The following is an 11,762-nucleotide window of genomic DNA, read 5'->3' on the forward strand; positions in this document are numbered from 1 at the left end:
AAATCACTTTAATAAGCGAATGCAGAAAAAAGTCACTTTGCAACTCCATCACATACAAGAAAATGTGAAAAAACAGGATTTTTGCTTCCACATGATCAGATATATATACCCTATTCACTAAGCTAAGTGATTATTCATGTGCAGACTAATACTTCATTTTGCATAGTAAACAGCCTAAACTATTGCTTTAATACAAAAGTTCTACTCTATCTTTATTTTCTAGTAAGCACATATTCCCTAAAAATGGCGCTGCTTGGTCGATATAATGCCCATGTATTGTATAATATGTAAAAAAAGCAAAAAAAACTTACACCTGCAAAATGTATGTTAAAACATATTTAAAACTAATTGAGATGCATTAGTAAAGGGGTTAGGCTGTTTCTTTACCAAAGTGAATTAAAACTCTGCAAATTAGGTGGAGCTCTGCTAACTTTGGCCATCTAAAGATGTGCAAATCATATTTGTTTGTTTTTAAATTGATATTCCCTTGCACCACTGGTAAGTCTTTGCAATGTATTGTATTTACTAAGCTAACTGGATAATTAATTTTTACTAACACCCTAAAAACCTTTAGTAGTGGGACCCTATTAAAATCCCAATTGAATGTATAATGAAAAGGTATGTGTTCAATGCCCCAGAATGTAGTGTTAGAATAAAACATTCACTTTATGTATCTAGATCCAGGTGTGTCTAAATGTATAGTTAAGAAAAAAATGTTTTATTTATTTCCCATAGTTAGATCCCAATACTATATGATATGATTATCAAACTAACCACCAAAATACTAAGCCTTCCATATGTCATTAGAAATAACTGCATGTATACAGATTTAAATAAATTTAGAAATGTAAATCAGACTTACCTTTAGATCATTAACACAGCTTGTACCTGATGTACTATCATTGTCTCTAACTAGTTCCCGTAACTGAGGAAAATCCAGAGATTGCAGAAAAGCAGAATCCCGCTGTTGTGGTGCTGGGGGCACATTTGTTTGGTAAGATTGTCCTTGTCCTCCCGGAGGAACCATCCTGACTTCCATGTATTTTAGGGTTCCATCCGCGTTTAGGAAAAGTGCTGGCTGATACTGATCCATGTATGATTTAGAATCAGACCCACCAAGATAACAGCAGCTGCTGCTATAATCATAACTTTCTTTCCTCAGACATCTCACCAGTAATATAATAAATGTCACAAGAGAAACTAAACTGATAGCCACAAGAGAAACTATTAAATATAAAGTCATATCTGATGGTGGGTTGGAATTTCTAATGAAATCCCCAGACTTGGGTCTTTCTGCTACAGCCTCATCTGCTATACTGACAATTACAGTGACTGTAGTAGATAATGGAGGATCCCCATGATCACTGATAGAGATTAAAACTTGTTGTTCTGTATTTTCTAATTCCTGAAGTCCTGTTAGAGTCCTGACCTCTCCTGTTTGTTTAGACACTTGGAACAGTGCAGAACTACCAGGGTCAATGAGGTTAAAGGCCAACCAGGCATTGTGACCAGAGTCCAGATCTACTGCTGTCAGTTTGGTCACCAGATATCCGGCACTTGTAGATTTTGGGATTCTCTCTTGGACAATGAGATCATCTGAGTGCTCAGGATACAGCAGGGTGGGGGAGTTGTCATTTGTATCCAATATGAATATAAAGACAGGAATAGTGGAAAATAACTTTGGAGATCCAGAATCCTCTACTTTTATGGTGATGTGTAGAGTCTGTAAATGCTCATAGTCAAAGGAACGCTGAGCATATATATCACCAGTATTAGAATTAATATAAACAAAAGAGGATACAGAAGATCCATCTATCTGAGTCTCCACTATGGAGAAAACCAGATCAGAATTAACCCCCTCATCTGTATCTTTAGCAGACACTGTACACAGAAGAGTCCCCGGGTCACTATTCTCCTTAATGAAAGCATTATAGGTAGATTGTGTAAATGTTGGGGCATTATCATTAACATCAGAAACCCTGAGAATAACAGTTGTCTTACTGGACAGAGGTGGAGAGCCCAAATCAGTGGCTGTCAGCTCAATTGAATATTGGGATATTTTTTCTCTGTCTAGAATCCCATCAGTGACCAATGAATACCGGTTCTTAATATTCCTGATTTTAAATGGAATATTGGGAGTTGATTTCAATTGTACCTCTCCATTTTTTCCAGAATCTTTGTCTATCACAATAATAAATCCCACTACAGTTCCCAAGGGTGCATTTTCTGGAATCTCATTTGTCATTGAAGTGAAAGAAATCTCAGGATAATTGTCATTTACATCTTCTATTTCTATATGAACCACACAGTCACCTTCCAGTTTAGGAAGCCCCTTATCTACTGCTTTGATAGATAATTCATAAAAATGTACTTCTTCAAAATCTAAAGATCTGTTTATAAAAATCTGTCCATTCTGTTCATTCAGAGCAAATTTTTCTCTGGCTGATTCTGATGTGTGTTTATCAATATAATAAATGATTTCACCATTTGCTCCCTCATCAAGATCTGATGCATTTAAAGTTATTATAAGAGTATGTAAAAGGAGATTTTCTTTTAGTTTGATCCTATACACTGGCTGATCAAAAACTGGTGGATTATCATTAATATCTAGTACTTTTATTGTGATATGACATGATCCTGATCTCGCTGGTTCTCCTCCATCTATAGCAGTCAGAATAAGATTGTGTTCTTGTTTTTCCTCCCTATCTAACACCTTCTCCAATATAAGCTGAGGGATGAGAGTGCCATCTACACGATTCTTTACAGACAATGAGAAATAAGGATTTGTATTTAATATATACTGACTAACACCATTAACACCAACATCCAAATCCTTTGCAGTATCTAAGGTAAACCTAGCACCAGGACTTGCAACTAACTCAGTTATTTCAATAATGTGTTTATTAGATAAAAATATGGGAGAATTGTCATTAATATCTTGAATGTCTTTGTCTAGGCTGAAAAGCTCTAAAGGATTTTCAGCAACCACCTCTAAATGCAGCACACAGTTCACATTGGATCCACAAAGGATCTCTCTATCAATCCTTTCATTAACAACCAAAGCTCCATTTTCCTTATTTACAGTAAAATATTTTTGGTATTTCTCAGAAGACAAATGTAATCTGCGCTGAGAAATCCCTGAACGTTTAATGCCCAGATCCTGAGCTACATTTCCTACCCATGTCCCTGGATCAGACTCCTCCACAATAGAATAACGAAGCTGCCCAGAGACCCAACCCCAGCTACAAAGGAGAAGGGAGAAAGCTACTTGCCATTTCCAACACAGATAGCAACCTCTGATGTCCATATCTTACAATGTTTCCTTGGTATTTGATGGAACATAGATCCTTTGTAATCCACAATGCCTGTTTATGAATTTATCTTCAATCCTTTGCAAACATAATCCAAGTATAGGGAAAACATCATCAGGATCATCAACAGAGCAGCTCTTTGTGTGTGAGAAAGGAGATGGGAGGGTGAATCACTGAGCCAGGGGGAGGAGAGAGCAGCTACTTTGAGCAGCTTTAATACTGAAACCAAATATAATGTCAGATGACAAGTTTGCCCCCCTGTGGCCTTTAGATATAATTGCAACCTAATGTAACAAATACAGAATCATCATGTTTTTAAAGATAATAGAATTATGCTTTTTCCCTATGGTGCACCATTCAAAAGTTTAGGGTCAGTTAGAAATAACATCTGTACAGCCATAGCTAATGCTCTAAATGACTATGTTAGCTAAAAATGGCTCTTTATGAATAGAATGTTTGTATGTTTTGTACTGAGAAATGAAGGCTATTCCAAGTGGGATTTTGCCAAGAAACAAAATATCTATATTCTATCTAATTGCAATAGAAAGAGGAGTGGAAAGCTCTAGTGCACAACAAAATATTTTAGAGCAATGCGTAGTTTGCCCCACAGTGCCTTAATTGCCAACTTCAATAAATAGTACCTGCAAATACCATCTCAGCAACTACAGTGAAATGTTACTCTGGGATGCTGGCCTTCTAGGGAAAGTTGCAAAGAAAAAGCCCTATTTGAGAATAGCGAATAAAAAGAAAAGACTTAGGGCAAAACAACACAGACACTGGACACAGAGAGATTTGAGGTGTTTGGATCACAAAGAAGAATATTTGTGAGGAGCAGACCAAATGAAATAATGATGGAGGAGTGCTTAGTACCATCTGTTAAACATGGGGGAGGCAATATAATTTTCTGAGGCTTCCATGATGGTAATGGTAAAGTGGAAGATTTGGACAGTGTAAAAGGGACTTTGAAGAAGGAACGCTGTTGCCTAATTTTACAACACTACTTAATACCTTCTGGACATACATACTTACTTAATAGGAGCCAATTTTGACTTACAACAGGACAATGACCAAAGCATACCTCCAAACAGCAGATACTTGGCATTCTGTGTAGAATGGAGTGGCAAGCAAAGTCTAATGATCTAAACTCTATTGAGCCGTATTGGGAGTGAACTGGCTGACAAGTACGTAAGGGGTGCCTACCAAGCCAATCCAATTTGTGGGAGGTGCTGCAGGAAGCATACAGTGAAATCTCATCACATTACCTCAACAAATTGACATTTAGAAAGGTAAAGTGACATGCTGTAATTGCTGCAAATGGTGGATTCATTGACAAAAATAAAATTTGAATCAATAGCGGATGAAACATGACCAATATGTGATGTGGATAAATTGGACATATTGGTATTTGGTCAGTTTTAAGCCATGTCATGCATACCAATGATCAGCCAAATAAAAATTCTAGTCACTTTCTATCTGCAAAACCAAATGAAGGGCAGAATATTGTTAATACCAGTGTTTTGAGAATTCTGACTGATGGATTATCCATGAGAAATTGGAGGAGGGTTGCAGCAGTCCGATTCCTAATAAGACCTGTAGGCTAAAAATTCAAGGCTGCACATCCACTACTAGTGATATATTACAAGTATCATGTAAACCAAAGGTATTGTAAAAAATTTACTCATTAATTGTATCTTTTGAACAGACAACCATTTTTCTTTATATAAAGGTCACTCGCTGTATTTTAAAAATCTGGGTTTTGTTTAAGAAACAAAAACAAATTTCGAGTATACCTTAGCAGGGAATTGCTGACAAATGAATATATATAAAAAAATTAGTTGTATTTGATATGCAAAAACAATATTTAACACTACATACAAATTGATAAAAAAGGGGCCCAGTGAATGGCCTCAAACATCACATATTTTACATCATAAAATTGAATGCTATCAAAAATGTTTCATTTTGTTAGTCCCCATGCATTTCGCATATACAACCACTTCTTTAGGGGTTATTTTAAAGCTGGATAGCATATACAAATGCAAATATCCAGAAACCAAAATGTTGATCAAATACAACTGTGCCGCGGGATGTCCTAAAGCACAATATCAAAGAGGGCACTAGATTGCTGTCAGAGGGAAAGATGGTATGCTTAGTATTGTTTGTTTGTTTATTGCTGTTTTGCGATATGGCATTCCTTTGATATTTAGGATACAAAATATTGTCTGAGGAAAATCACTATTGTTTTGTTTAAGAAAGATCACCAATTATCTAAAACCAATTTCGCTGTTCATTTGCCAAGGTTATATGTTAAAAGCAGAACTAAAGTAACTAAATAGCAATCAGGCAGGTTCTTTATTGCAGAAGGAACAAGCTTCTGCAGTAAAACAAACTTACCTACCTGTTTGTAATTATTTAGATAAACTCATCTCTTATCACTCTGACACTGGTATCTCCACTTGATCTTCTTTTAGGTTTGGGATCTTTGGGATGTCCTGACTGGCCATTCCTGGCTGCCAAACTATGCCAGGATTGTACACTGTACCCCCCCCTCAACACAAAAAAGAAAATGCCTGCTCAATGTTTTTTCAAATTTAGTTTCACTTTAAGAAACACAATCAATTTACCTAAATAATAGCTAGGTAAGATATTTTTATATTTTATTATTATCCATAAAAGCATTGGGATTCATTTTCTAACAAAGTTTAGGCTATTTACTTAACACTCCAAAAGGAATATTGCACTTTTCATTGTAAAAAGTCACAAAGGAAACAAACACAGACAAGGAAATGATAAAAAAACAGGATTTTTCTTGCACATGATTGGATGGCTGCACCTCATTAACTAAGCTAAGTGAATTATCAAGCAAGTAGAATACACACATAATAATACATATATTAAAACACAATTACAACAAAATGAGGATGCATTATTAAAGTGGTATAGGCAGTTAACTTACAAATTTAAATTATTCTGTGCAAGATATAAAAAATAGGTGAAATTCTGCTTACAGTTCATTAATGTGCAAATAATGTTTGTTCTCTAATTTATATTATATAGTTTTTGCAATGTATCAAATTTTCTAAGGAAAATAAATAATACATTTTGCTAACAGACTAAACCTCTTTAGCAATTAAACCCCCCTTTAAATGCATAATAAAAAGGTATGCATTTAAAGTACCCGTGTGTATGTGGACCGCAATAGAACAAAAAACTAAAAACAACCTAATATTTATTATAATTATTTACAATAATAGCTAACAACAGGATCATTGCAAGAACAGAAAATTCAGTATACAGTATGTGTACACCAGGCAGGTATATATATATACGAGTATATATAAATAATCATAGCACCCAATACATGATTACAAAAACCTAAACCTTCCAAGTGTCATGTAAGATTATTAGATAACGGAATCAGTGGAGTGATAAGAAAATTGCATGTATAAAGATTCAGAAGGGCAACTTACCTTTGGGTCATTAACACAATTTGTATCTGATGTGCTATCATTGTCTCTAACTAGTTTCCGTAACTGGGGAAAATCCAGAGATTGCAGAAAAGCAGAATCCCGCTGTTGTGGTGCTGGGGGCACATTTGTTTGGTAAGATTGTCCTTGTCCTCCCGGAGGAACCATCCGGACTTCCATGTATTTTAGGGTTCCGTCCGCGTTTAGGAAAAGAGCTGGCTGATACTGATCCATGTATGATTTAGAATCAGACCCACCAAGATAGCAGCAACTACTACTATACCCATAACTTTCTTTCCTCAGACATCTCACCAGTAAAATAATAAATGTCACAAGAGAAACTAAACTGATAGCCACAAGAGAAACAATTAAATATAAAGTCATATCTGATGGTGGGTTGGAATTTCTAATGAAATCCCCAGACTTGGGTCTTTCTGCTACAGCCTCATTTGCCATAATGACAATTACAGTGACTGTGGTAGATAATGGAGGATCCCCATGATCACTGATAGTGATAACAAGTTGCTGTTCTGTAATGTCTGTTTCCTGAAGTCCTCTTATAGTCCTGACCTCTCCTGTGTGTTTAGACACTTGGAACAGTGCAGAACTACCAGGGTCAATGAGGTTAAAGGCCAACCAGGCATTGTGACCAGAGTCCAGATCTACTGCTGTCAGATATGACATGATCCTGATCTCGCTGGTTCTCCTCCATCTATAGCAGTCAGAATAAGATTGTGTTCTTGTTTTTCCTCCCTATCTAACACCTTCTCCAATATAAGCTGAGGGATGAGAGTGCCATCCTTACGATTCTTTACAGACAATGAGAAATAAGGATTTGTGTTTATTATGTACCGACTAACACCATTAACACCAACATCCAAATCCTTCGCAGTATCTAAGGTAAATCTAGCACCAGGACTTAATAATTCTGTAATTTCAATTATTCGCCTATTAGATAAGAAAATGGGAGAATTATCATTGATATCCTGAACCTCAATATCCAGACTGAAAAGCTCTAAAGGATTTTCAGCAACCACCTCTAAATGCAGCACACAGTTCACATTGGATCCACACAGGATCTCCCTATCAATCCTGTCATTTACAACCAAACCTCCATTTTCCTTATTTACAGTAAAATATTTTTGGTATTTCTCAGATGATAAATGTAATCTGTGCTGAGAAATCTCTGAACGTTTTATGCCCAGATCCTGAGCTACATTTCCTACCCATGTCCCTGGATCAGACTCCTCCACAATGGGATAACGAAGCTGCCCAGAGACCCAGCCCCAGCTACAAAGGAGAAGGGAGAAAGCTACTTGCCATTTCCAACACAGATAGCAGCCTCTGATGTCCATATCTTACAATGTTTTCTTGATATTTGATAGAACATAGATCCTTTGTAATCCACAATGTCTGTTGTTTATAAATGTATCCTCAACCCTTTGCAAACATAATCCAAGTATAGCCAAAACATCTTTAGAATCACCATCAAAGGAGCAGCTCTTTGTGTGTAAGAGAAAAAATGGGAGGGTGAATCACTGAGCCAGGGGGAGGAGAGTGCTGAGATAGCTTGAGCAACTGCATTGCTGAAGACAAATGGAATGACAAGTCTGCCCTCCTATGGGCATTGAATGTAACATCAACATCATTAAACATGTTATTGCTCTAAAATAAATTGAAATTATCTAAAAAGCAGATAATTGTTTTCCTTACATTTTTGGTGTTAGGATTAAGAATTTATACATAACAAAATATAATGTTTTATGCAATGTTTACCAACACATAAATCTGGATTTTTCTTGTAAATTATTGTATTACTTATTTCTAATAGCCAGGGATTGTTTTGCTTTTAAAGCTTTTATATTTTTAATTTTTTGTTAATGCACTGCACTTAGTTTAATTATTGTTATTCTTTGTATAGTGTACATAGCAAAAAGAAACATTTTTTCAGTATAAATGAATTGCTTGTTTAACCCACCTATTTAGCCTACCCAATAAACCACTTAATGTATATGCTGCTATTTAGAGGAAATGAAACTACAAAAAAATTAATTAAATATAACCAATCCTATTAAGTTGGTAATTTCATTATTGAATCTTATTCCTAGAAATACTTATATACATAAAAAAAAATCTGTTAATCAAATGCAATCCTACATCTCACTTATACTCTGAACTCTCTCCTGCAGACTGGTTCAATGTTTTAGATTCACGCAACTCACTGAAACATGCAATATCATATATTTATCACACATTGAGGCTTCCTTCGGACTATGCACAATCACAAATTAGGTTGTCAAGATTGACGGACTGTTTTCCTGTCATATTCCCCCATTTATTCCTAAAGACTTCATAAAAGCTTGGTTGTCCCTTCCCTCTGCCATTTACCATGGAGTATATGGGCGAGAGAAGGCCAACCTTTACCACATGTTCTTTGACTGACCCCCAATCAAATGATTTTAGAGAGATATATTTATATAACTTTTATACTTTCTACTATTTCATTGGTTGATATAAAAATGGTTTTACAAAAATGGAAAGACACTGAACCAGCCACTCTGGGCCTCAGTTTATGCATGTTTTTCAAATGTTAGGGTTGAAGCATTTTAAAAGAAAAGACACGGGCCACTATGTCCACCTTATATTCTTGTTTCTGTGACTTTAAGGATTAGTATTATTAATATTCACCTGGTATAGGATTTATGCTTTAGGATAAACCTTTTGTTTTTGTTTATTTACATTTATTTATATTGAATGTACTATTTCCTTATTTTCTGTTTTTTAAATGCTATATTATACCATATTATAGTTTGTTTGTTTTTGTACTGCATTATTTTGCATCATCCTCAAATAAAAGAATTTTCAAAAAATAAAAAACGTAAAAAAAGAACATCTTAGTCTGCCATCCCTAAAATCAACATATTATTAAGGCTGACTTTTTGAGATTTCAAAACTGGTACATTCCATTTAATCTGATATTATTAGAAAATTGTCATAGGAACTTTTGTTCTCATTGCAGTATTTTCCCTCACCTCTTTGGATTTCCTCCAGCTTTCCTTATCAATGGCAATGGTCACCAAGATAAAAAAGCAATACAAATTGCAACAGTGGAAACATGGATTTCAAAAACAAGATCAGGCAAATCATCAATTCCTACTGCCAAAACATAACCTTTACACACCCATTATTAAATGTGAAACAGACAAAACCATCAGGCTTTAATGTCTCTGTATATGCTTTTTAAATTTAAAGGAAGCCTTCAAGACTGGTATGGTGAAAGACAAAAAAAAAGTTCAAGTAACCAGATATATAACAAAAAAAGATATTAATCATTCTCAGCAAGTATATGCCAGGTGGACCTGAACAAGCAAATATATTGGCTGACGGATTATGGTATCATAAGGCTATCATCTTTTGCTTTTATTCATGGTAATTATAAAATGGCAAAAATAGCTCAAAGCACATGTGTTGCAAGATACCACAAACAGTTATTCACTACTCTGCACTGCAACTTAGTGCTGGTTCTTTTTAGGGTCTGGATTGTTGACAGCCCATTGGTTTTGAATGAATTGTTTAAGAAAACATGTGTGTTATTACAATATAGCCAGGTGTAAAGCCATATTTATCATGTATGAAAACCGAACCAGGTACATTTAAGCAAAATGAGGAACCTGTAAAATGTTGACAATGATAAAGCTTTTATCTATGAATATTTGAGTGCTGTGATCAGAAAAAAAATTCTGCATCCTGCAAAACAGCTGCAGTTTTCAGCCTTCCTTAGACATGAATAATATATCGTATAAACACATTTCCATATGCAATATCAAACCCACACACCAGGAAATGTATATAAAAAATATATATATTTATATACAAAATAGATAATTGAGAATCAACTGACCTTGCTTGAATCATTCAAACAGCTTGTATCAGATGTAGTATCACTGTCTTTCACTAGTTCTCGCAGCTGGGGAAAATCCAGAGACTGCAGAAAAGCAGAATCCCGCTGTTGTGGGGCTGGGGGCACATTAGTTTGGTAACACTGACCTTGTGGACCTGGAGGAACCATTCTGACCTCCATGTATTTCAAGGTTCCATCTGTGTTCAGATAAAGAGCTGGTTGATACTGATCTATGTATGGTTTGGAGTCATTCAGGAAACAGCAGCTGCTGCTATAACCATAACTTTCTTTTCTCAGGCATCTCACCAGTAATATAATAAATGTCACAAGAGAAACTAAACTAATAGCCACAAGAGAAACTATTAAATATAAAGTCATATCTGACGGGGCCTTTGCATTAGTTAATAAATCACCAGACTTGGGTCTTTCTGCTACAGCTTCGTTTGCCATACTGACAATTATAGTGACTGTAGTAGATAATGGAGGATCCCCATGATCACTGATAGTGATAACAAGTTGCTGCTCTGTGTTTTCAATGTCCTGAAATCCTTGTGTAGTCCTGACCTCTCCTGTATGTTTAGACACTTGGAACAGTGCAGAACTACCAGGGTCAATGAGGTTAAAGGCCAACCAGGCATTGTGACCAGAGTTCCCTGGATCAGACTCCTCCACAATAGAATAACGAAGCTGCCCAGAGACCCAGCCCCAGCTACAAAGGAGAAGGGAGAAAGCTACTTGCCATTTCGAACAGAGATAGCAGCCTCTGAAGTCCATATCTTAAAATGTTGCCTTGATTTATGATGCAACATAGATCCTTTGAACAGCCAATTGTGTGTAGTTTAGGATTCCAAGCCCTTAACCACCCCAGAAATAATCCATCCACAGAAATAAACATCCACAGCAATCACATCTAGCACTAGCAGATCCTCTTTGTGTGTGAAAAGTGGGAGGGTGAATCACTGAGCCAGGGGGAGGAGAGAGAACAGCTATTCAGAACAGATCTACTTCTTTATCTGAACAGCCTAAATTCATGACAAGAGTGACCTCTTCTGGTAACTGTTTACAACTTCACTCATGCAAAGT

The 11,762-nt window shown here is 35.9% G+C and overlaps 2 protein-coding genes across 33 annotated transcripts in view; both read right to left on the reverse strand.

Moving 5' to 3' along the window:
* LOC140323507 (protocadherin gamma-A4-like) overlaps positions 1-11,762 on the reverse strand; it is a 301,537-nt gene that overhangs the window by 110,065 nt on the left and 179,710 nt on the right. For 2 of the 32 annotated variants that reach the window (XM_072400654.1, XM_072400652.1), the window contains exon 1: positions 10,680-11,323. The exons of 26 other annotated variants lie outside the window; for them this stretch is intronic. In XM_072400654.1, coding sequence (XP_072256755.1) covers positions 10,680-11,129 — 450 coding nt within the window. In that variant the 5' untranslated portion in view covers positions 11,130-11,323. Of the gene's footprint in view, positions 1-862; positions 3,309-6,781; positions 7,448-10,679; positions 11,324-11,418; positions 11,578-11,762 lie in introns of those variants that run through there. 4 more of the 32 variants (XM_072400618.1, XM_072400615.1, XM_072400662.1 and 1 more) reach the window with 3 other exon arrangements.
* On the reverse strand, positions 7,450-10,003 carry LOC140324850 (protocadherin gamma-C5-like). The gene has a single exon (XM_072402977.1). The coding sequence runs from the start codon at positions 8,131-8,133 to the stop codon at positions 7,450-7,452; it is 684 nt and encodes a 227-aa protein (XP_072259078.1). The 5' UTR covers positions 8,134-10,003.

This window comes from Pyxicephalus adspersus, chromosome 2 (genome assembly GCF_032062135.1).
Source record: "Pyxicephalus adspersus chromosome 2, UCB_Pads_2.0, whole genome shotgun sequence".
In the NCBI taxonomy this organism is placed as follows: domain Eukaryota; kingdom Metazoa; phylum Chordata; class Amphibia; order Anura; family Pyxicephalidae; genus Pyxicephalus; species Pyxicephalus adspersus.